Source organism: Symphalangus syndactylus, chromosome 13 (assembly GCF_028878055.3).
Source record: "Symphalangus syndactylus isolate Jambi chromosome 13, NHGRI_mSymSyn1-v2.1_pri, whole genome shotgun sequence".
In the NCBI taxonomy this organism is placed as follows: domain Eukaryota; kingdom Metazoa; phylum Chordata; class Mammalia; order Primates; family Hylobatidae; genus Symphalangus; species Symphalangus syndactylus.
Window position 1 is genome coordinate 39,329,709 of NC_072435.2, and position 23,533 is coordinate 39,353,241.

At 53.8% G+C, this 23,533-nt stretch overlaps 1 protein-coding gene across 3 annotated transcripts in view; it reads left to right on the forward strand.

Annotated features, from left to right (window-relative positions):
• NACC1 (nucleus accumbens associated 1) overlaps positions 1-20,789 on the forward strand; it is a 25,814-nt gene extending 5,025 nt beyond the window's left edge. For all 3 annotated transcript variants that reach the window (XM_055235702.2, XM_055235706.2, XM_055235705.2), the window contains 5 exons: positions 14,842-15,795; positions 15,874-16,047; positions 16,914-17,019; positions 17,122-17,219; positions 17,789-20,789. In XM_055235702.2, the coding sequence (XP_055091677.1) occupies positions 14,842-15,795; positions 15,874-16,047; positions 16,914-17,019; positions 17,122-17,219; positions 17,789-18,048 (1,592 nt within the window). In that variant the 3' untranslated portion in view covers positions 18,049-20,789. The remainder of the gene's footprint in view (positions 1-14,841; positions 15,796-15,873; positions 16,048-16,913; positions 17,020-17,121; positions 17,220-17,788) is intronic.
• The last annotated feature ends 2,744 nt before the right edge of the window (positions 20,790-23,533 follow it).

Consider the following 23,533-nt stretch of genomic DNA (forward strand, 5'->3'; position numbering starts at 1 on the left):
TCTGCGTCCTCTCTCGGATCCTCCGTGCCCCTCGTTTCTCCTCCTAGGTTGCTCTCAGCACTTGTACACACTCGAACTCATTTAAGCCCATGACTAGCAGGTCCTGTCTGCTGTCATCATTTGACACACAAGGCAACTGAGGCACCCGAGTCCTTCCTTCACACAAGCTTCAAAGTGGTCTGGCTACCACCCCTGTGCCGCCTTCCAGCCACTTTCATGTTCCTCATCTCTGCATTTGCTCCTCAGTCCCCTCGGCCACTACTCCCTTCCCCTAGAGAACCCTCTGGGCTGCATGAGGTGGGGCCGGGAGGTGGGACTGGGCCTGCTTGCACATTAGGTGGGGTGAGGACCAGCCGAGCCGGCAGAGGTGACGTGTCTTAGGTTGTGATCTGTGTGTGGTTGTGGTCATGTTGCTCCAGCCTTCTCATGTGCTGCCTCCTTGGCGAAGGTCTCAGTTCTTAGAGACCTGTGCGTCTTCTCTGAGGGCTTTGACTGTGTCCAGTTCGTGTTTTCTAAATCGAGCAAAGGGAGAGGGTAGGTAAGGGTGAGCAGACATGGTCTAGTGGAGAGTGAAATTTCACACTTTAGCACCACCCCTGTCTCAGCCATGGGACTCTGGGCAAAGGTCTTTACCTCTGAGCCTCAGTGTCCTCCTCTGATAAGGAATGACAAGTGGGCACAACTATACTGTTGTGATTCGCAACTGGGGACAGTCCTACTTCCTCCTGGGGACACTTGGGGAATGTCTGGGGACGTTTTTGGTTGTCCCTGCCGGGGGTGGGGGTTCTGCTGGCATCTAGCGGGTCTATAGGCCAGGGATGAGGTTCAACATCAGACAGTGTGCAGGGCAGCCCCCACTACAAAGAATGATTGACGCAAATGCAGTGACCGGGTGGGGAATCTCCACTGTCTGGTTATCATGAGGTTTGCGGGAGAGGTTGGCGTCTGGGGTGTGATTGGACAGTGCTGTAAAGGCTCTGGGGAAAACCCCAGCGAGCACTGCCTGTTAATCCCATGAAATGTGCAAGGTCTGGGAGATGGTGAGAGGCATAAGATGTCTTCTACTCCCAGGGAGTTTGTGGCCCAGCACGGGGCCAGGGGATACGACTAACAGCAGCTGGCATTCATGAGCACCGACTACGGGGCGAGCGCCGATCGGCCTGTGTTCTTTGGTTGTTTAATCCTTGAAATAGCCTTGTGAGATGGCTGCTGCTGTCAGCCCATTTTCTAGATGGGAGACTGATATGGGGGGTGAGCACTATTGAGGGTAATTCTGAGTGACAAGCTCCATAAGGGATTTGAGTCTAGTACAATAGTAGGATTCAAAATCTTAGGCCCTGTGTGGTTTCCTAGCACAGCCCAGCAGGCCCCTCTCCCAGGATGATCCCCATCCCTCCAGCCTCCTTTGTGTTAGCAGCACCAGGGTCACCTCAGGGCCTTTGCACTTACTGTTGTTCCCTCCACCCTTGGTTGCCACCGCTGCCCTGTCTTTTGGGTATGATCTGATTACACACAGGGAGTGGGATGTAACTCCAAAGGGTGGGCTTGTGGTTGGAGTTGGTGGGGAGGGAGCGGGCAGGCTGCGAGCTCCATGAGGACAGAGGCAGAGCTTCTGCCAGGCTCTCCAAGGAGCTGGAGCTGCTGCCTGCAAAGGGAGGCCAGATTGCCGAGGGCTGCGAGGAGGAGCGAGTGGGAGGAGGGAGGAGGGAGAGGCAGCACGCGGAGACTGCTCATTCCCGGAGATGGTGGTTGCAGGGAGGAAGGGCTAGAGAATAGCTGCAGATGGGAGGATTGGGAAAGGAAGAATGAAGAAGGCCTTCCTTGGGGATTAGAGAGAGGGCACCCCAGACCCTGAGGTGGAGGTCCTCAGACAGGCAGAAGACCCTGTTTTTGGAGAGGACACATCCAGTAGCTCAGGTAAAGAGCCGCAGCTCTGGACTCGGCCAGTCCAGGGTTCCCATCTGGTCTCTGCCTTGCTTCTCTGAACACCAGTTTTCCCACCCGTGAAATGGGTCTAGTCACAGCTGCCTCACATTTTTGCCTGATTCGGAAGCCAGATGGCCTGGGTATAAACCTGTGCCTGCCATTCATCAGCTACATGTTCCCCGCCTCTGGCTTCACCTCTCTGGGCCTCGTTCCCATCCATGAAATGGCAGGCAGTCTCATGTCTTCCTCAGAAACCATAAAGAAGAGTAAGTGAAAGCCTGTCTGAGCCCTGGCCAGGTATGGGCACAGTCAGTGAGGCTTGAGTAGGAGACACTGTTACTAATCCTATTGCCACCATGGATTTAACGACAGTCATTCAGGGAAAAAGATAACGAATTAAATCTATGCTTGTATAAGAAAAAAATACAGGCCAGGTGCAGTGGCTCACGCCTGTAATCCCAGCTCTTTGGGAGGCTGAGGTGGGCGCATCACTTGAGGCCAGGAGTTTGAGACCAGCCTGGCCAACATGGAGAAACCCAGTCTCTACTAAAAATACAAAAATTAGCCAGGCATGGTGGTGTGTGCCTGTAATCCCAGCTACTCAGGAGGCGGAGGCATGAGAATTGCTTGAACCCAGGAGGCGGAGGTTGCAGTTAGCCGAAATCACGCCACTGTACTCCAGCCTGGGTGACAGAGGAAGACTGTCTCAACAAAAAAGAAAAAGAAAAGAAAAAAAACTACTGCTGCAAGATGAGGTCTTGCTGTATTGCCCAGGCTGGTCTCAAACTCCCGGCTTCAAGCGTCTTCCTGCCTCAGCCTCCCAAAGTTCTGGGATTACAGGTGTCAGTCACCGCCCCCAGCTGAACAGTTTGTTCTTCACTGACCGTTTTCCTGGAATGCCTTCACATTCAGCCCCTACAGAGGGGTCTTCGTGGTTCTGGGTCAGGGAGGCAACCTGAGTAGCTACCAGGATCCAGCCACATGCTGCTGAGCTGCATGAAGGACTGTGGGGCTCTCTGGGGCCTTTGTTTCTTGTTACACTTGGAGTTGCTGGTCTCCCATAACTGGCTTGTAGGTCTTAGCCCATCTGGGCTGCTGTAATAAAATACCTTAGACTGGAAGTCAGGCACATTGCTCATGCCTCTAACCTCAGCATTTAGGAGGCTGAGATGGGAGGATTGCTTGAGCCCAGGAGTTCGAGACCAGCCTGGGCAACATAGTGAGACCACATCTTTACAAAAAAATTTAATTTTAATTTGTTTTTCACCCGTGACACAGCCCTCAGGAGATCCTAAGAACATATGTCTCTCGTCTTTACAAAAAATTGTTTTAATTAGCCAGGCGTGGTGGCACACATCCCTAGTCCCAGCTACTCAGGAGGCTGAGGTGAGAGGATAACTTGAGCCCAGGAGTTTGACGCTATAGTGATCCAAGATTGCACCACTACACTTCAGCCTGGGTGACAGAGCAAGACCCTGTCGCAAAAAACAAAACAGACTGGGCCATTGATAAACAACAGAGATGTTGTAGCTCATAGTTGTAGAGGGTGGGAAGTCCCATATCACGGTGCCAGCAGATTCCGTGTCTAATGAGGGCCCGTCTCATAGATAGCACCTTTTAGGTATCTGCACAGGGTGGCAAGGACAAACAAGCTCCCCCTCTTTTATATGGGCACAGTTCGTATTCATGAGGACAGAGCCCTCCTGACTGAATCACCTCCCGAAGGCCCCACTTTTTTTTTTTTCTTTTTAATTTTTTTTTTTTTTTTTTGGTGAGATGGAGATTTACTCTTGTTGCCCAGGCTGGAGTGCAATGGCGCGATCTTGGCTCACCACATCCTCCGCCTCCCAGGTTCGAATGATTCTCCTGCCTCAGCCTCCCGAGTAGCTGGGATTACAGGCATGTGTCACCACGCCAGGCTAATTTTGTATTTTTAGTAGAGACAGGGTTTCACTGTGTTGCCCAGACTGATCTCGAACTCCTGACCTCAGGTAATCCACCCGTCTCCACCTCCCAAAGTGCTGGGATTACAGGCGTGAGCCACTGCGCCCAGCCCTTTTTAAATTTTTGATCGACAACTTTTTTATTTTGAGATGGAGTCTTGCTCTGTTGCCCAGGCTAGAGTGCAGTGGCGTGATCTTGGCTTGCTGCAACTTCCGCCTCCTAGGTTCAAGCAATTCTGCCTCAGCCTCCCGAATAGCTGGGATTACAGGCGTGCACCACTGCGCCCAGCTAATTTTTGTATTTTTAGCAGAGATGGGGTTTCACCATATTGGCCAGGCTAGTCTCCAACTCCTGACCTCAGGTGATCTGCCCACCTCAGCCTCCCAAAGTGCTGGGATTACAGGCATGAACCACCATACCTGGCTGAAAGGCCTAACTTTTTTTTTTTTAGATGGAGTCTTGCTCTGTCGCCAGGCTGGAGTGCATTGACGCGATCTCGGCTCACTTCAACCTCTGCCTCCCGAGTTCAAGCGATTCTCCTGCCTCAGCCTCCCGAGTAGCTAGGATTACAGGCACGTACCACTGTGCCCGGCTAATTTTTTGTATTTTTAGTAGAGACGGGGTTTCACCGTGTTAGTCAGGATGGTCTCTATCTCCTGACCTCGTGATCCACCCTTCTCGGCCTCCCAAAGTGCTGGGGTTATAGGCGTGAGTCACTGCGCCCGGCCAGCCCCACTTCTTAATACCACTACATTGGAGATAGGCTTTAGCATGTGAATTTTGGGGAGAGGCAAACATTCAGACCATAGCATCTCTCGACGGCCATGTCACAGCTTCCCTGGAAAGATATCAGGAAAGGACTGTGCCTTTGACAGTCTCTCACAGGCCCCTGCTGGCTCTCTTCCCTAAGAGCTGGCAGTTACTACTCCCAGGAATCATCCTGCCAGCCCCCTTCCTGCAGATGGCAGGATCCACCGGCAATGTGAGCAATTCGTCAGGTAACACCCAGGTCTCAGTAGGCCCCTGACTGCTGGCTACCCACCTTGGCGACTGTCAGAGGAGGTCATCTGTCTGCCCAGCCACAGATAATGCTTGTGAGCCCTATTCGTGTTTGAGCCACGTTGATGTGGAACAAAACAGGGAGTTAGATTAGGAGGAATGGAAGTAATTCTTTGTTCATTCTTTCCACAAAGGACTGTGAGCACCCACTGTGTACCTGGCCAGGTCCTAGGGGAGAGGACACAACAGGGGTCTACACAGGCAAACTCCCTGCCCCAGGGAAACTGACATGAAGCCCCCAAAAATGCCCAGTTTGGCGGGGGTGGTGGCTCGCACCTGTAATCCCAGCACTTTGGGAGGCCAAGGCAGGAGGATCACTTGAGCCCAGGAGTTTGAGACCAGCCTGGGCAACATTAGGGAGACCTCATCTCTATTACTAAAAAATGCACAAATAAAATAATTATTTTTAGAAAAAGAAAAATACCCAGCTTGCTAAATAAATCATAGGAACTCCCAAGAAGGATAAGTCAAGCAGGGAGAATCAAGCTAAGGAGTTAGTGTCGGGAAGGGCTTTGTTGGTCAGACGCAGTGGCTCATGCCTGTAATCGCTGTGTTTTGTGAGACTGTGGCAGGAGGACCACTCAGCTGGGAGTTGGAGACCAGCCCAGGCAATATAGTGAGATCACGTCTCTACCAAAAAATATATATATATGTTTGTTTGTTTGTTTGTTTGTTTTGTTTTAATTAACTGGATGGGCCCGGCGCCGTGGCTCATGCCTGTAATCCCAGCACTTTCGGAGGTGGGCGGATCACTTGAGGTCAGAAGTTCAAGACCAGCCTGGCCAACATGGTGAAACCCCATCTCTACTAAAAATAGAAAAATTAGCCAGGCATGGTGGTGGTTACCTTTAATCCCAGCTACTCAGGAGGCTGAGACAGGAGAATCACTTGAATGATTTTTGCAGTGAGCCAAGATCCCATCACTGCACTCCAGCCTGGGCGACAGAGCGAGACTCTGCCTCAAAAAAAAAAAGAAAAAGAAAAAAAATTAGCTGGATGTAGCTCCTGTGGTCCTAGCTATTTGGGAAGCTGAGGTGGGAGGATTGCTTGAGCCCGGGAGTTTGAGGATGAAGTGAGCTATGATGGTGCCACTGTACTGCAGCCTGGGTGACAGAGCAAGGTCCTGTCTCCAAAAACAAAAGAGTAGAGAAAGGGCTTTATGTTACCAGGGAGAGTGTGAAGAGCTATGGCTGTCCCATTCCCATTCTAGTAGGTCCGAGAGCAAGCAGGGCCAGACTGCCAGGGGCCCCAATAAAGCATTGTAGGGGCCCAGGCAGTGTCACTTGGGGCCAAGGTAGTACAAAGTGGTTTTGAAGGAGTTGAAGATGAATCCAAGGATCTGAATGAGGAGGGCCGGAGCTGGTGAAGCTACGGCATTCACAGGTTTTGGGAAGGACTGGAGCCAGGTCCTGAAAGTGTTGAGTGGAGGTGTCTGGGGTGTGTGCGAGTCTGGCATTCACAGGGAAGTCCGGGCCAAAGACTCCAGTGGGGGAGGCATCAGTGAATAGATGGTGCTTCAGGCCTGTCTTAGTCAGCTCAAGCTGCCACACAACAAAATATCACAGACTGGGTGGCTTAAACAACAGACATTTATATTTCAGAGTGCTGGGGGTGGCAGTCTGAGATGAGAGTGCCAGCGTGGTCAGGTTCTGATGAGGGCTCTCTTCGTGGCTTGCAGACAGCTGCCTTCTTAATACCACCCTTATGACCTCAATTAACCTTAATTAGCTCCCAAAGGTCTTATCTCCAGATACAGCACATTGGGGCTTAGAGTTTCAGTCTATGAATTTGGAGGGACATACCTTGTCCATAGCAGAGCCCTGAGACTGAGCCCAGTCCCCTGGAGGTGAAAACCCTTTCTGGAAGGGCCACACTCCCCATCCATTACTGCCCTTCCTAGATCTCAGCTCCAGTGTCACCCCTTCTGGGCAAGGTCAGGCACCCCGGTGTGTAGCACATTGATCTGTGTGACCAAGGATGAATGGCCCTGTCTCCTGCTGGACTGTGAGCTCCAGAGGCAGGGCTACTTTGTCACCATTGTGGCCTGCCCAGGCAGGGACCTGGCAAATATTTATTGAGTAGTTGTTGGGAAGTCATGGAAACCGTGTGCTGTGCCCTTGGGTCTCACCAGAAGATCTGCTCATGCCCGGGGCCAGGACTAAGCACTCTCCTGGCCAGGAAGGTCCCAGCTGCCCTGTGGCCTCCTGCCCTTGTCCCCCATACCCTCAGGGGTGCTGATATGCTGAATTTTAAGGAGAGATGATTCTGATACGGTTTTCTGCCCTTGGGGAGTTTATAGTCAAGTGGGACTTAGTTTCCTCAGAGGTAAACTTAAGGGCACTGTGGCTGGGGTGGGGCAGGAGGGGGACATCTTCTCTAGCCTGGAGAAGTGAGTAGCTGAGGGTGGAGGAAGAGGGTATTCCGGGCAGGGTGCACAGCTTGGGCAAAGGCCTCACCGCAGTAGAGGGGGACCAGGCAGTGTGTTTGAGCCTGACTTAGGTGGGGATTTGGTGGGGACTAGAACCATTAGGTGGTTTAGAGACCTCAACCCTCGACTCCGTCCCACCCCTGCTTCAGCCAGCAGGTGACCCTGCCAGGGACCTACCAGCGAGAGACCCGTTTCCTCTGAGAGTCCAGTCATGCTAGCTCCCTTCCTGGGTCTAGCGTTGGTGAGGGCTTCTTGCAGAGGCCTATGTAGTTTTTCTCCTGAGTCTGTTGGACCGGATTGGGCCAATCACAGGGATAGAGGGGTTCCCAGAGATGGGTCTGCTCTGGCCCACACTGCAGCTCACCCCTGTCCACTCTGTGCGGGGGCCACTGGGGAACTAGACGGAACAGCATTCAGGTCACTGTGGCTCACAGACCTGTCGTCCCACTCTGCTCGTCCCCAGCAGCATGGAGGGAGGGAGAGTTCCCGTGCGCTAATTGGCTGAGCTGTTTGGACCAATTGCTAAACAAAGGCTCCAAAGCCCTGGGTGCTGGGGTGCTGGGCTCTGAAGCTGAGGTTCACAAGGTATGGGGGACCCCAGTCTGAGCATTAGGTTGGCTCTCATTCTCAGGAGGGGACCTGGGCCACCTTCCCAACCCCCACATCTCTGTTGCCTCCTGTTATCCCCATAACCTTTCAGTCTCCATTGCCAAATGGGGGCATTCAAGACCAGCCTGGACAACACAGTGAGACCCTGTCTTTAAAAACAAAAAAAAATTACCTGTGGCTGGTGCCGGGTGCTTGGTAAGGTCACCTTGAAGCAGTCCTGTGCCCATTCTGCACTGTTTTGTTTGTTTGGTTGGTTGGTTGGTTGGTTGGTTTTGGTGGGGTAGTGGGGTCGGGGGATGTGGTTTTTTGTTTTTGCTTTTTGTTTTTTTTTTTTTTAGAGACAGGGTCTTGCCCTATGACCCAGGCTAAAATACAGTGGCACAATCATCACTCACTGCAGCCTCTAACTTTTTGGCTCAAGTGATCCTCCCACCTGAGCCTCCCAAGTAGCTGGGACTACAGGTGCAAGCCACCAAGCCCCACTAATTTTTAAATTTTTTGTAGAGACGGGTCTCGCTATGTTGCCCAGACTGGTCTTGAACCCCTGGCTTCAGGGGATCCTCCTGCTTCTGCCTCCCAGAGTGCTGTGATTACAGGCGTGAGCCACCGTGCCCAGCCTCTGCACTGTTCTTTAACACATTTACAAATATTTACTGAGCATCTATTTCATTCTAAAGAACTAATCTTGAATAAAACCAGCCAGAATGTTTGCCTTCATTGAGCTGACAGTGCCCTTGGAGGGGTTAACTGTACATACAACTCTTTTTTCTTTTCTTTTTTTTTTTTTTTGAGATGGAGTATTACTCTGTTGCCCAGGCTGGAGTGCAGTGGCTCGATCTCAGCTCACTGCAACCTCCACCTCCCAAGTTCAAGTGATTCTCGTGCCTCAGCGTCCTGAGTAGCTGGAACTACAGATGTGCACCACCACACCCGGCTAATTTTTGTATTTTTAGTAGAGACGGGGTTTCACCATGTTGGCCAGGCTGGTCTCGACCTCCTGACCTCAGGTGATCCGCCCGCCTCAGCCTCCCAATGTGGTGGGATTACAGGCGTGAGCCACAGCACCTGGCCTGTACATATAACTCTTAAAATGCTGCCTTGACCCTGGGGCTCACTTTCAAAGATGTCCACACTCCCTAGGCCAGGACCCCACCTGTCCCATACCCTTCCTGGCAGCCCTGTCCCTGCTGCATCGCCCTCCAGCTACACCAGCTTTCTTTGGGTCCCTGGACCACACCTGATACCTTCCAGCCCAGAAGTGTTATCTCTGTCCTGGCTGTTGCTCAACCTTTAATGGTCCCTACCACCAAGGCCATCTGCTCGGTTGACATACCCACCCCAACTGTAATTAAATCATCCCCCGTGTCTCCTCACTAGACAGCTCCACATAAGCACAGCTGGTCCTTTTAGGGCCGTGTCCCCAGCACCTCCCACAAAGGAGGATGCAGTTCATCAGGATGGGTTAGATGAACAGCCCATTTTACAGATGAATAAACTGAGGCACAGGCAGATGCACGGTTTTGGCTGCACTGCACACCTGTCCTGTCTTTGTCCTCCTCCCTGGGGAATGAGCTTGGAGCACCCCTCTGGGAACTGGGATGCCAGCCTCTTCCCTTGACCATCTTGGTCTTTGTCATTTGGGCCCCAGTACCGGGGTGGCTTTAATTTGGCTGCCCAGGGGGGTGGTTCAGGGTTACCAGGACCCCCGAAGTAGGCTCTCTGGGTTCTGTCCTTTGCCCCCCAACATGGTGCCTGTTTCTCCTGCCTCTTCATGCAGAGTGGCCAGCTCCTGGCCCATTCAGCTCTGAGTTTGAGCTCCTGGGAGGAGATTTTTGTTGCCTTGTAACTGGGATTCCTAGATCCTGCCTCCACCCTCTGATTGCCCTAAGGATGTTTTGGGGTTTTGTTTTGTTTTGTTTTGTTTGTGTTTTTGTAGGATGGTGGCAGTGATTTTGAGGAGGGGAAGAGGAAGGAAGATACAAGCAAGGGAAGTCACAGGCTGTGGTGCCTAGGCAGACCCTGGTTTGAATCTCGGCCTTACCACTTTTTGCATATAAGTGGTAGGGGCAGCAGATACCTCAGGACGTATCTTGGGTTTTTTTGTTTGTTTTTGTTTTGAGACATAGTCTCTCTCTGTTGCCCAGGCTAGAGTGCAATGGCACGATCTTGACTCACTGCAACCTCCACCCTCTCAGGTTCAAGTGATTTTCCTGCCTCAGCCTCCCGAGTAGCTGGGATTACAGGCACCTGCCACCACACCCAGCTAATTTTTGTATTTTTAATAAAGACGGAGTTTCACCATGTTTGCCAGGCTGGTGTTGAACTCCCGACCTCAGGTGATCCGCCTGACTCGGCCTCCCAAAGTGCTGGGATTGGCTAGGTGTGGTGGCTCATGCCTGTAATCCTAGCACTTTGGGAGGCCAAGGCGGGTGGATCATTTGAGGTCAGTAGTTAAAGACCAGCCTGGCCTATATGGTGAAACCACATCTCTACTAAAAGTACAAAAATTAGCCGAACATGGTGGCACACGCCTGTAGGCCCAGCTACTCAGGAGGCTGAGAATCACTTGAACCTGGGAGGCGGAGGTTGCAGTGAGCCGAGATGGCGCCACTGCACTCCAGCCTGGGTAACAGAGCAAGACTCTGTCTTAAAAAAAAAAAAAAAAAGTGCCGAGATTACAGGCTTGAGTCATCCCGCCCTTCAGGACATATCTTTTGAATTTTGAACCTGGTGAATGAATTTTTAGATGACCTCAGGACAGTCCTTAATTTCCACATGACCTCAGTTTTTCCAGCTTTGCAAGGGGAGTATGAAACAAGCCCTGAAGTCTTGCTAAGAGGATTCGGGGAGCTCATAGAAGTTGTGAGTTGGTTCCTCCATTCACCTGGGTGTTGCAAGGGGCAGGGCCCGTGTCTTGCTTGTGGCCTGCCAGGGTAGCAGCTCAGTAAGTGAGATGATATCTCACTGTGGTTAGGATTCACATTTCCCTGATGACTAGTAATGTTTCCGTGTAATTTCTTGAATGATCATTCAGTAACAATAAGTGTAGGTTGAGTTTGTAGAATCAGGTTTACCTCCTCAGCCTCAATTTCCAAATGGAGAAAGCAGAGATTTGCAGCTCCTGGTCAGAGGAGCAGGTCGGTGCTGGAGCCAAGACTCAACCTTAGGTTGCACCTCTGAGCCTTTGAACACTTGCCATTTCTATTCCTCACAGCAGCCCTTTCAGACGGAACGGGTGTTACCAGATAGGAGGAGAGTGGCCACTGTATTCTCAGTGCCCAGCCCAGGGAGGCAGATCTGAGTGGAGTTGCTAATGAAACATGGAAGGTGCTTGAGAGCTAAACTGGGAGGGAGGGAAGGTGTGCATTCCTGCGCCAGGGCCTTTACACGTACTTGTTACCTTCTCCTGCTGGCCATCTGGAGTCTCTGGAAAGATCTGTCTTACTCAGGGAAGCCTTCTCACTCGCACTCTGCCCAGTTAGGACCACTGCCCTCTAGAGACCCTATAGAATTACTGAGGAGGCCGGGCGTGATAGCTCAAGCCTGGAATCCCAGCACTCCAGCCTGGGCGACAGTGAGACTCCATCTCAATTAAAAAAAAAAAAAGGCTGGGCGCAGAGGCTCACACCTGTAATCCCAACACTTTGGATCACCTGTTGTCAGATCGAGACCATCCTGGCTAACACTGTGAAACCCCGTCTCTACTAAAAATACACAAAATTAGCCGGATGTGGTGGCGGGCACCTGTAGTCCCAGCTACTCGGGAGGCTGAGGTAGGAGAATGGCGTGAATCCGGGAGGCGGAGCTTGCAGTGAGCCGCAATCGTGCCACTGCACTCCAGCCTGGGCGACAGAGCGAGACTCCATCTCAAAAATAAATAAATAAATAATAAAATAATTCTCACTTTACCCGTGGGGTCAGGTAGAAAGCCACACCTTCCTTTAAAGCCCTTTGATGGCTGCCCCAGACTGTGGGAGACAGCCTTCTCACGTCCCACACAGCCAGTTCTTCCTCCTGGAAGAGGCAGTACAGGGTCCGATGCAGAAGTTCACACATTGACACCCCCACTTCCGCCACCTCCCCAAGCTGTTCCTCTCACAGGTCAGTGTGGGGGGTGGGCTACCTGAGCAGCATCAATTTCCATTTCTGGTGGCCGAGATGGGAGGATCGCATGAGGCCAGGAGTTCACTACCAGCCTGGGCAACATAGCAAGACCCTGTCTCTACAAAAAGTTTAAAAATTAGCTAGGCATGGTGGTGCACACCTATAGTCTCAGCTACTCAGGAAGTTGAGGCAGGAGGATCCCCTGAGCCTAAGAGTTCAAGACTCGTAATGAGCTATGATCTTACTACAGCTCCAGCCTGGATGGCAGAATGAGACCCTGTCTCTTTCAAAAAAATAAAATATGTCTTCCTCGCCTCCCTGCCCTCAGGCACTTTTGAGTTAATTTGCTTGAATTAAATATGTATGGCATGATTTCACAGTTTTTTTCTTTTTAAATATTATTTACTTTTGCAAATAGGCATTTCATCCACCAGGTTTAAAATTCAAAAGACCTGAAAGTGTACTTTGCAAGTCTCCTCCCCACTTCTGCCCAGAGGAAATCAGTCTCACAGCTTCCTCCTTTCTTTTTTTAACAACTTCACTGAGATGTTCACACCATGCACTTTGCCCATTTAAAGTGTACAGTTAATGGTCTTTAGTATATTCACAGAGTTATACAACCATCACCAGTCAGTTTTAGAAGATTTTTCATTACGTCAAGAATAAACCCCAGCCGGGCGTCATGGCTCATGCCTGTAATCCCAGCACTTTGGGAGGCTGAGGCAGGTGGATCACCTGAGGTCAGGAGTTCAAGACCAGTCTGGCCAATGTGGTAAAATCCCATGTCTACTAAAAAATACAAAAATTAGCCGGTGTGGTGGGGCGCGCCTGTAAGCCCAGCTACTCAGGGAGGCTGAGGCAGGATGAATCACTTGAACCTAGGAGGCAGAGGTTGCAGTGAGCCAAGATCGTAGCACTGCACTCCTGCCTGGGCAACAGAGACTCCACCTCAAAAAAAAAAGAATAAAGAATAAACCCCACACACCTTTGCTTTCCCTCACCACACCCCCATTCTCCCCGCCTCCCAGCCCCTGGCAACCACTAATCTGCCTCCTGTCTGCGTGGATTTGCCGTCCTGGACATTTCCTATAAATGGATCATACAATCTGTGGTCCTTTTGTTTGGCCTCTTTCATTTGGAATAATGTTTTCCAGGGACATCCATGTTGTAGCATGTGTCAGAATTTCCTTCGTTTTTATAGCTGAATAATATCCCATTGTATGGACTGACCACGTTTAGTTGGCCCATCCATCCGCAGATGGACGTTTGGATTGTTTCCACCTTTCGGCTATTGTGAATAATGCTGCTGTGAACGTTTGTGTACAGGTTTTCAATGCAGGCAAATGTTTTCGTTTTTCCTGGGCATAAATTCCAGGAGTGGAATCGCTAGGTCATATGGTAACACTCTTTAACCGTTTGAGGAACCGTCAGACTGTTCTCCATGGTGGCTGTGCCATTTGACATTCCCACAAGCAGTGGAAGAGGGTTCCAGATTTCTCATCCTCACCAACTTTTTTGATTCTAGCCAGCCTAGTGGGTGTGAGATGGTGTCTCATTGTGGTTAGGATTTGCATTTCCCTGGTGATGTTTTCTTCTAATTTCCCTGATGACTAGAGATGTTTTCACGTAAGTTATTTATTTTTTTTGAGACAGTGTCTCTGTCTGTATCCCAGGCTGGAGTATAGTGGCGCAATCACAGCTCACTGCAGCCTTGACCTCCTGGGCTCAACAACAGATCCACCCCCGCCACACCCGCCCTAGTAGCTGGGACCACAGGTGTGCTCCACCACGCCGGGCTAATTTTTGTATTTTTCGTAAGAGGCAGGGTTTCGCCATGCTGCCCAGGCTGGTCTCAATCTCCTAGGCTGAAGTGATCCACACTTGCCCTCCCAAAGTGCTGGGATTACGGGCATGAGCCACCACACCCAGCCTTCTGTAATTTCTTTTTCCTTTTTTTTTTTTTTTTTTTTGAGACAGTCTTACTATATGTCCCAGGCTGGAGTGCAGTGCCGCAATCTCGGCTCACTGCAACCTCTGTCTTCTGGGTTCAAGTAATTATCTGGCCTCAGCCTCCCTATTAGCTGGGACTACATGCTCACGCCACTTTACCTGGCTAATTTTTATATTTTTGGTAGACAGGGTTTTGCCACTTTGGCCAAGCTGGTCTCGAACTCCTGGCCTCAAGTGATCTGCCTGCCTCAGCCTCCCAAAGTGCTGAGATTACGTGAGTGAGCCACTGCGCCTGATCTCACGTAATTTCTTGAGTGGTCTTAACAGTGATTGAGGGGCATGTGCCCAGCACTGCAGACTCTGGTTCTGGTGCACAGTCAGATGACCCTGCCTTTCTGGCATTTCCATGCCAGTACCCTGCAGAGATACCATATATGTACCTGGTGCTTGCAATAGCTGGCACTCAGAGGTAGCACACTGTGTCCTAGCCACTCTTCCAAGCACGTAAGCATATTCAGTTACTCTTCAAGTATATATGAATAAGTATGCCTTTGTCCCCTCCTCTTTGCAAGGGATAGCGTGTGGCCACCCTGGTCTGCAGCTAGCTTAGCAGATTTGACCACATATTGTAAAAGTGAGTCTGTACCAGGACAGATAGGGTAGAGGGCTCTGTGCGGTTTAGCACCATGGTAGATTCCATCGTGCAGATGTCCCTCCAGCAGGGGAGGTCTTTGGGGACAGGGCTAGTCCAGCACCCACATTTGCCGCCTGACCCCATCCCTCCGTCTCTGTCTCTCCATTCCTCCCTGCCCCCTGTGCAGCCGCCGCCATGGCCCAGACACTGCAAATGGAGATCCCGAACTTCGGCAACAGCATCCTGGAGTGCCTCAATGAGCAACGGCTGCAGGGCCTGTACTGTGACGTGTCAGTGGTGGTCAAGGGCCATGCCTTCAAGGCCCACCGGGCTGTGCTTGCTGCCAGCAGCTCCTACTTCCGGGACCTGTTCAACAACAGCCGCAGCGCCGTGGTGGAGCTGCCGGCGGCCGTGCAGCCCCAGTCTTTCCAGCAGATCCTCAGCTTCTGCTACACGGGCCGGCTGAGCATGAACGTGGGTGACCAGTTCCTGCTCATGTACACGGCTGGCTTCCTGCAGATCCAGGAGATCATGGAGAAGGGCACCGAGTTCTTCCTCAAGGTGAGCTCCCCGAGCTGCGACTCCCAGGGCCTGCACGCGGAGGAGGCCCCATCGTCGGAGCCCCAGAGCCCCGTGGCGCAGACATCGGGCTGGCCAGCCTGTAGCACCCCGCTGCCCCTCGTGTCGCGGGTGAAGACGGAGCAGCAGGAGTCGGACTCCGTGCAGTGCATGCCCGTGGCCAAGCGGCTGTGGGACAGTGGCCAGAAAGAGGCCGGGGGCGGCGGCAATGGCAGCCGCAAGATGGCCAAGTTCTCCACTCCGGACCTGGCTGCCAACCGGCCTCACCAGCCCCCGCCACCCCAACAGGCTCCAGTGGTGGCAGCAGCCCAGCCCGCCGTGGCCGCGGGAGCAGGGCAGCCGGCCGGTGGGGTGGCGGCAGCAGGGGGTGTGGTGAGTGGGCCCAGCACGTCGGAGCGGACCAGCCCAGGCACCTCAAGCGCCTACACCAGCGACAGCCCTGGCTCGTACCACAATGAGGAGGACGAGGAGGAGGACGGTGGTGAGGAGGGCATGGATGAGCAGTACCGGCAGATCTGCAACATGTACACCATGTACAGCATGATGAACGTCGGCCAGACAGGTGAGGTGCTGCCCTGTCCCCCTACCACCCAGCCACCCCTGCCCCTCTTGCCACTTGCACGCCACTCTCTCCCTGCAGCCGAGAAGGTGGAGGCCCTCCCGGAGCAGGTAGCCCCTGAGTCCCGAAATCGCATCCGGGTTCGGCAAGACCTGGCATCTCTCCCAGCTGAACTTATCAACCAGATTGGGAACCGCTGCCACCCCAAGCTCTACGACGAGGGCGACCCCTCTGAGAAGCTGGAGCTGGTGACAGGTGGGCCGGCCTCGCCCCAGATCTCTCCCCTCCACAGCTTTGGAGCCAGCTGGCCTGGGCTGGGCTGGGCAGCTGGTTAGGAGCCCCCAGCACCTCAGTTTTCCCATCTGTGCTGTAGTGTTGATAACAGCCACCCTAAGGGTGGGGGCGTTGGTGAGATGGAGGAGCTGATACAGCAAGGCCTGGCCTCTAGGTTTCTGGCTTAAGGGGTCGGGGTGAGTATTGGCTATTATTATTTGGCTGCATGTGTAAATTAGCTACTTCCTGGGCTCCTGTGAAGGCCAGCTACTACCTAGGTTAAGAATTTGGACAGTCATGGGGGCGAATGCCTGTAGTCCTAGCTACTCAGGTGGCTGAGGTGGGAGGATCCCTTGAGCCCAGGAGGTCAAGGCTGCAGTGAGCTATGGTGGCCACTGCACTCCAGCCTGGGTGACAGAGTGAGACTTCATCTCTTAAAAAAAGGAGAAGAAGAAGACTGTGTTTGGTCCTCGGGTCAGAGTGCCTGGGTGTGAGCCTCCACTCCCTGTTGGTCCTGTGGAGCTTGGGCTCATCTCTAGCTGGTGACAGCCAGCATGCCCACCTCACACAGGCTTGCGGCATGACCGGCCACACAGCAGGCACCCTGAGGATGGTGAAGCCACCCTTTCTGTCCTTTCCTGAGCACTGATGAGGTTGGGGGAGCCCCAAGGAGCCTCCCCTGACTGCCCTTGGTGGGTAGAGGTATAGGGGAGAAGGTCCCTGGGTGAGTTCTTGGGACCCAGAGCCCAGCAGGGAGGGCCTGGGGTGTTCTGATATGAGGCCTGGCATCATGGGGGCTGTGGCGGTTTGGGGGCACCGCAGGCCATCCTCCGGCTTCCTCTCACCAGGCACCAACGTGTACATCACAAGGGCGCAGCTGATGAACTGCCACGTCAGCGCAGGCACGCGGCACAAGGTCCTACTGCGGCGGCTCCTGGCCTCCTTCTTTGACCGGTAAGGCCCTTGGCCAGAGCCCCAGGGAGGGGGGTGGGGTTTCCCCATGTCCCCCCAACCACCAACTTGAGCACTGACTCCCTCCATGTCCCCTGCCCCCAGGAACACACTGGCCAACAGCTGCGGCACCGGCATCCGCTCTTCTACCAACGATCCCCGTCGGAAGCCCCTGGACAGCCGCGTGCTCCACGCCGTCAAGTGTGAGTGTCGGCCCAGCTGGATGGGGCATGGGCCCGGGGCACGCAGGTTGACGTTTTTTCCCAGCCTTGGCTCTCAGAGAGGGCTCGAGTTCAGTGTTGAGAAGCATGCTGGGGCTCATTCTAGCCTTGCTGGGAAACCGGCTATGATTGCTTAGAGTTTCCTTCGTGGTTGGGGGATGCAGGTGCCGAAGGGAAGCCAGGGAGCCTGTGTCAGGCAGGAGGGTCTCGAACTCGGCAGTCTGGAAGGGATGAGGCAGCCAGACAGTGCTAGCCACTCGTCATGGGGGGCATCTAGATTTTCAGGTGGCCACTCCCAGTTACTAAGTTCTGGCAAATGATCCGAATTTTTCAAGAACACGGGGCCATCCCATCAAAACCCACACATCCCCACACATGGCTGAACTCAGTCTGGTGTAGGGCCGGGTGCACGTAGTGTGGTGTCCTGGCTGTGTGGCCTCACTCGTCTCCCCTTTGAGAGGGAGTCGCAGATGCTGTGGGGGGGCTGGTGAGTAGGCCTTGTGGGAGTCACCTGGCCCCCGTGCCAAGGCCGCACCCACCCTGCCCCACAGACTACTGCCAGAACTTCGCCCCCAACTTCAAGGAGAGCGAGATGAATGCCATCGCGGCCGACATGTGCACCAATGCCCGCCGCGTCGTGCGTAAGAGCTGGATGCCCAAGGTCAAAGTGCTCAAGGCTGAGGATGACGCCTACACCACCTTCATCAGTGAAACGGGCAAGATCGAGCCGGACATGATGGGTGTGGAGCATGGCTTCGAGAACGCCAGCCATGAGGGCGAGGCGGGTCCCTCAGCCGAAGCCCTGCAGTAACCCGCCCGGCCTCATGCGGGGCCACACACTCCCCCTCCCAACACACACACATACCCGCCATCTTGGTCATGAGCTACTGTCTGTCCCTCCCCAGGACCCGCGGTGGGTGCTGCATGTTCCCGGCCCTCTGCCCCTCCTGTCCCACCCCCTTTCCCCACCGAGAGCTGGGCCGGGAGAGGACCGCAGGGCAGGTGGCGTGAGGTCCGTGTTGCCTTTAACACACACTCGTGCAGTGGGGGAGTTCTGGCTCCCCAACCTAACCCCTAGCTGTCATCTCCATACTCACCAGGCCCACCAGGGGAGGGGGCTGGCCTGGGGGTCTTGGGAAGACCCCTCCCCAGGCCCTGGGCCACCTCGAGGAAGCCTTCTTCAGCCTCCGCCCCTCACTGTAGCCCATTGGGACTTGAGGGGGGCCCCAGGGGTTCTCAGGACCCCTCCCACCACCTCCCAGTGCTTCCACGTCTCCAAAAGCGCCTTCCTGTCACCCTCGTCTATCCCTGCGCCTGGGGGCTGGGGTAGGCGAGGCCGTGGGGACTACCCATTTTATAGCTGGGGAAACAGGCTCCGAGAAATTGCACAACCGACCTAAGGTGGCCGGCAGTGGCGTGCCCGGTGCCCTTTCTCCTCTTTTCCGCCTCTGTTGCCCCCTTTGGTCCTCTGGGGCCTCAGAGAGGCAGGTCCTAAAGGAGGGGGGGGTCTCTTGGGGGCAGACCAAGGGTCTCGGAGGATAGAATGAGAGGTTTCCAGGGCTGGCAGAGTGTGTGCGTGTGTGTGTGCAGAAGTTTTGCTTTCAAACAAATGAAGATACAAGAGGCAGTAGGTCCTGGGTTGGAACCCAGGGGAGCAGACTGGGGGGCTGCTGCCCCTCTCTCCATCTCCCCACCCCCACCCTGCCCCACAGCAGGGCTCCTGGCCCCCACCCCCCTGTACATAATTTTTAAAACATTTTTTTAGCGAATGAAATATTGAAGTATAAGATTCCTTTTATTTTTCAAACCAATGGGGCTGTGTCTGTTGTCCCCCTCGGTCCCCAGGGGTGGGGGGCCCTTGGAAGGCAGGGTGGTGTTGGGGGGCTGGGGGGCAGGCTGAATGTGTGTGTGTGTGGGTGTGGGTGTGTGTCTCCATGGTAGGACTCCAGTCCCAGCTGCTGCCTAGGCTCCTGTGGGTCCGACCGGGATCCCCCTCCCCTGTCCACCTTCCCCGACAGGGCTATAGTTTAAGGGTGTCCCAGGCCTTGGCTGGTTGGCTGGGCCCAGCTCCTGGGGGCTGGGCAGGGCAGGGCAGGGCCGGGTCCACTTCCATTGTTAGCAGTTGTTTGCAGAATTTTCTCTTTTACGATTCCTCTCTTTTTGTTCTCGCCCAGAGGGGGTGGTTTTTTGTTTTAGATTTTCATGTGAAGGCAGAGAGTTTTTTTTCTTTTTTAACTCTCCATCCCCCTATGCGGGGTGTCATTTCACCATCCACATCCACATCCTTGTTTGCGTTTCTGGCCCTCGTCCTCCCTGCCTTTCCTCTGCCTCCCCAACCCCCGCTACCCACTGCTCCCAGGGGTCTCTCCAGGGGCAGGGGGATTTTAGGAGATGGGGTGGGGGCCAGCCCCTACTGGACCCTTGTAATCTGATTTGGAGACCATCCCGATGATGGGACCAGCAGCCTCGCTGGCCCACTGGGGAGTCCCTCTTAACATCTGCTTGTTGCGGGGGTCAGTCATGAGTGCCAGGGTCTGGCTGGGGTCTTGGCACTGTCTTCCTGGCTGGGGCCTGGCACCTTAGCCCCCAGCCGGCCTGAGTGGGGGATATCGACACCCCCAGCTAAAGCACAAGCACCTTAGTCACCCCTCCTCTCCCCCCGCCTCCTGGCCTGCCACCCCACCCCAGCGTTCACCCCAAAGCACAATGCCCTGGTCACTTGGCAAGAGGCTGGGCCTGACGGAGGCCGAGGGGCAGACCGGGGCTCCAGCCAGACCCCCGAAAGGAAGCAGGTGCTCCCCCACTTCCAGGCCTTAGTTGGGGCGGGGGGAGGGGCCAGCTCCTGGGCCTGGGGTCTTCTCACCCCCACCCCCTTGTCCTGGGTAGGCCCCTACCTGCCCCTCTCTGCCTTTTCCTCGGGTGTCCCTCCTCGAGTCCCTGCGGCACTGGCTTGGGTGGCAGAGCCCACTTGTTTCAGGGACCCCAGGAGGTGCCCCTTGGCTCCCGGGACTGTGTGTGGGTCTGGGGGGTGGGGGGATGGGGAGAAGGGTCGGGCAGGGGGTGCAGGGGAGGAAACTCCTCACCAGGAGAGCCAAAGACAGGGTTGTGCCTTACCCCAGGAGTCACCCCTGTGCCCCCCTTGTCCTGCCGTTCACCCTCCACCCCTCCCCCCGGGCGGCCTGCTGCTTTTTCCTTCTCTTCCTCCCCTGCCCTGCCCTGAGCTGCATGGTTCCCCCACCCTGGGCAGCCAGGAAGGAATCTGAATGGAGAATCACCAACCACCAGAGAAAAAAGACTGTGGGGCCCTCCCCTGCCAACTCCCCTTCCCTGGCCGCCCACTCACCCACACCTCTTTCACGCAGGACAGGCTGCCCACCCTGCCCACGTGAAGTGCCAACGCCTTCCCCACCCTGGGCCGAGCCCCCCCCTCCCTGGGCCCCTGAGTGAGATTGCACATTTAACTACTGTAAGGAGAGGAGCGGCGTTGGCAAATGTGAACCATGAGAATATCAGTGACACTGATGAGAATAAACTAAACGCCTTTGTAACAGCCTTGCCGCATGCTCATTACTGGGGGCCCAGGGAGGAACACACCTGCATTGTGCCCAGCAGACCCAGGTTGCTGACTGCAAACTGACAGCCTCCGATTCTAACACACATGCAAGTTACCCCAACAGATATAGATAACGCAACATATGAGCTGGTCCTACACACACGACTTTTTTTTTTTTTTTTGAGATGGAATTTCACTCTGTCACCCAGGCTAGAGTGGCGAAATCTCGGCTGACTGCAACCTCCGCTTCCTGGGTTCAAGCCATTCTGCCTTAGCCCCCCCCAAGTAGTGGGGATTACAGGCACCCACCACCATGCCCGGCTAATTTTGGGGGATTACGGGCACCCACCACCATGCCCAGCTAATTTTTGTATTTTTAGTAAAGACAGGGTTTCACCGTGTTGGTCAGGCTGGGCTCGAACTCCTGACCTCAGGTGATCCACCCGCCTTGGCCTCCCAAAGTGCTGGGATTACAAGTGTGAGCCACCGCACCCGGCCTTTTCTTTTTCTTTTTTTTTTTTGAGTCGGAGTTTCGCTCTTGTTGCTAGGGTGTAGTGCCATGGCGCGATCTTGGCTCACTGCAACCACCGCCTCCCGGGTTCAAATGATTCTCCTGCCTCATTCAAATGATACTCCTCCCTGAGTAGCTGGGATTACAGGCATGGGCACCAGGTTCGGCTAATTTTATATTTTTAGTAGAGATGGGGTTTCTCCATGTTGGTCAGGCTGGTCTCTCAAAGTGCTGGGATTACAGGCATCCCAAAGTGCTGGGATTACAGGCATGAGCCACCACACCCAGACCGAAAAAATACTTTTAATTAGCTGGGTGTGGTGTGGTGGCATGCACCTGTACTCCCAGCTACTCGGGAGGCTGAGGCAGGAGAATCACTTCAACTGGGAAGGTCAAGGCTGCAGTGAGCTATGATGGCACCACTGCACTCCAGCATGGGCAACAGAGTCAGATCCCATCTCAATAAAAAAAAGGGAGCTGTGGCTCTGTCAATTTTACAGCATCACTGGCTCACTTGGTGCCCGCCTGTGCCGTGGCTGATACCAAGCCCCAGAAACACATCCCATACACACACACTCCACACTGCATTCAGAAGAGCATTCATGCATTAGAAGAAAGAACATCAAAGAGATCGGCAGGGCACGGTGGCTCATGCCTGTAATGCCAGCAATTTGGGAGGCTGAGGCGGATGGGTCACCTGAGGTCAGGAGTTCGAGACCAGCCTGGGTCAACATGGCAAAACCCCATCTTTACTAAAAATACAAAAGTTAGTTGGGCGTCATGGTGTACGCCTGTAATCTCAGCTACTCGGGAGGCTGAGGGAGGAGAATTGCTTGAACCCGGGAGGCGGAGGTTGCGGTGAGCCAAGATCGCGCCATTGCACTCCAGCCTAGGTGATGAGCAAAACTTCGTCTCAAAAAAAATAAATGAGATCACAAAATTTAACTGGTATTGGAAATATCTGGGTGAACAAGAGGGTCCCAAGAATATAAAAAGACAAATGGTTATACCAAGTAGGAAAAACCATGGACGCACCGTGGGTCCCCATAGACTCAAAGGTAACACAAGATTAAAGTAGCTGGGCTGGGCACGGTGGCTCATGCCTGTAATCCCAGCATTTTGGGAAGCCGAGGTGGGTGGATCAATCACCTGAGGTCAGGAGTTCAAGACCAGCCTGGCCAACATGGCGAAACCATGTCTCTATTAAAAATACAAAAATTATCTAGGTGTGGTGGCAGGCACCTGTAATCCCAGCTACTCAGGAGGCTGAGATAGGAGAATCACTTGAATGCGGGAGGTGGAGGTTGCAGTGAGACGAGATTGCGCCACTGCACTGCAGCCTGGGTGACAGAGCAAGACTCCATCTCAAAATAAATAAATAAATAATAACATAGAAGCCAGGCACGGTGGCTGACACCTGTAATTCCATTACTTTGGAAGGCTGAGAGAGGAGGATCAGTGGAGCCCAAGAGTTTGAGACCAGCCTGGGCAATATAGGGAGACCCTGTCTCTACAAAAATAAAATAGCCAGGCGAGGTGGCATGCGCCTGTGGTCCCAGCTACTTGAGAGGCTGAGGTGGAAGACTGCCTTGAGCCCAGGAGTTCCAGGCTGCAGTGAGCCATCATTATGCCACTGCACTCCGACCTGGGAGACAGAGAGAGACCCTGTCTCAAACAAACAAACCCAAAATACGCCAGGCACAGTGACTCATGCCTGTAATCCCAGCACTTTGGGAGGCTGAAATAGGCGGATCATTTGAGGTCAGGAGTTCTTTTTTTTTTGAGAAGGAGTCTCGCTCTGTCGCCCAGGCTGGAGTGCAGTGGCGCAAATCTCGGCTCACTGCAGGCTCCGCCTCCCGGGTTCACGCCATTCTCCTGCCTCAGCCTCTCCGAGTAGCTGGGAATACAGGTGCCCGCCACCACGCTCGGCTAATTTTTTGTATTTTTAGTAGAGACGGGGTTTCACCGTGGTCTCGATCTCCTGACCTCGTGATCCGCCAGCCTCGGCCTCCCAAAGTGCTGGGATTACAAGCGTGAGCCACTGCACCTGGTCTTGAGGTCAGGAGTTCAAATTCAAGACCAGCCCGGCCAACATGGCAAAACCACATCTCTACTACAAATAAAAAATTAGTTGGGTGTGGTGGAGCATTCCTGTAATCAAAGCTATTTGGGAGGCTGAGGCATGAGAACCGCTTCAACCCAGGAAGCAGAGGTTGCAGTGAGCTGAGATCA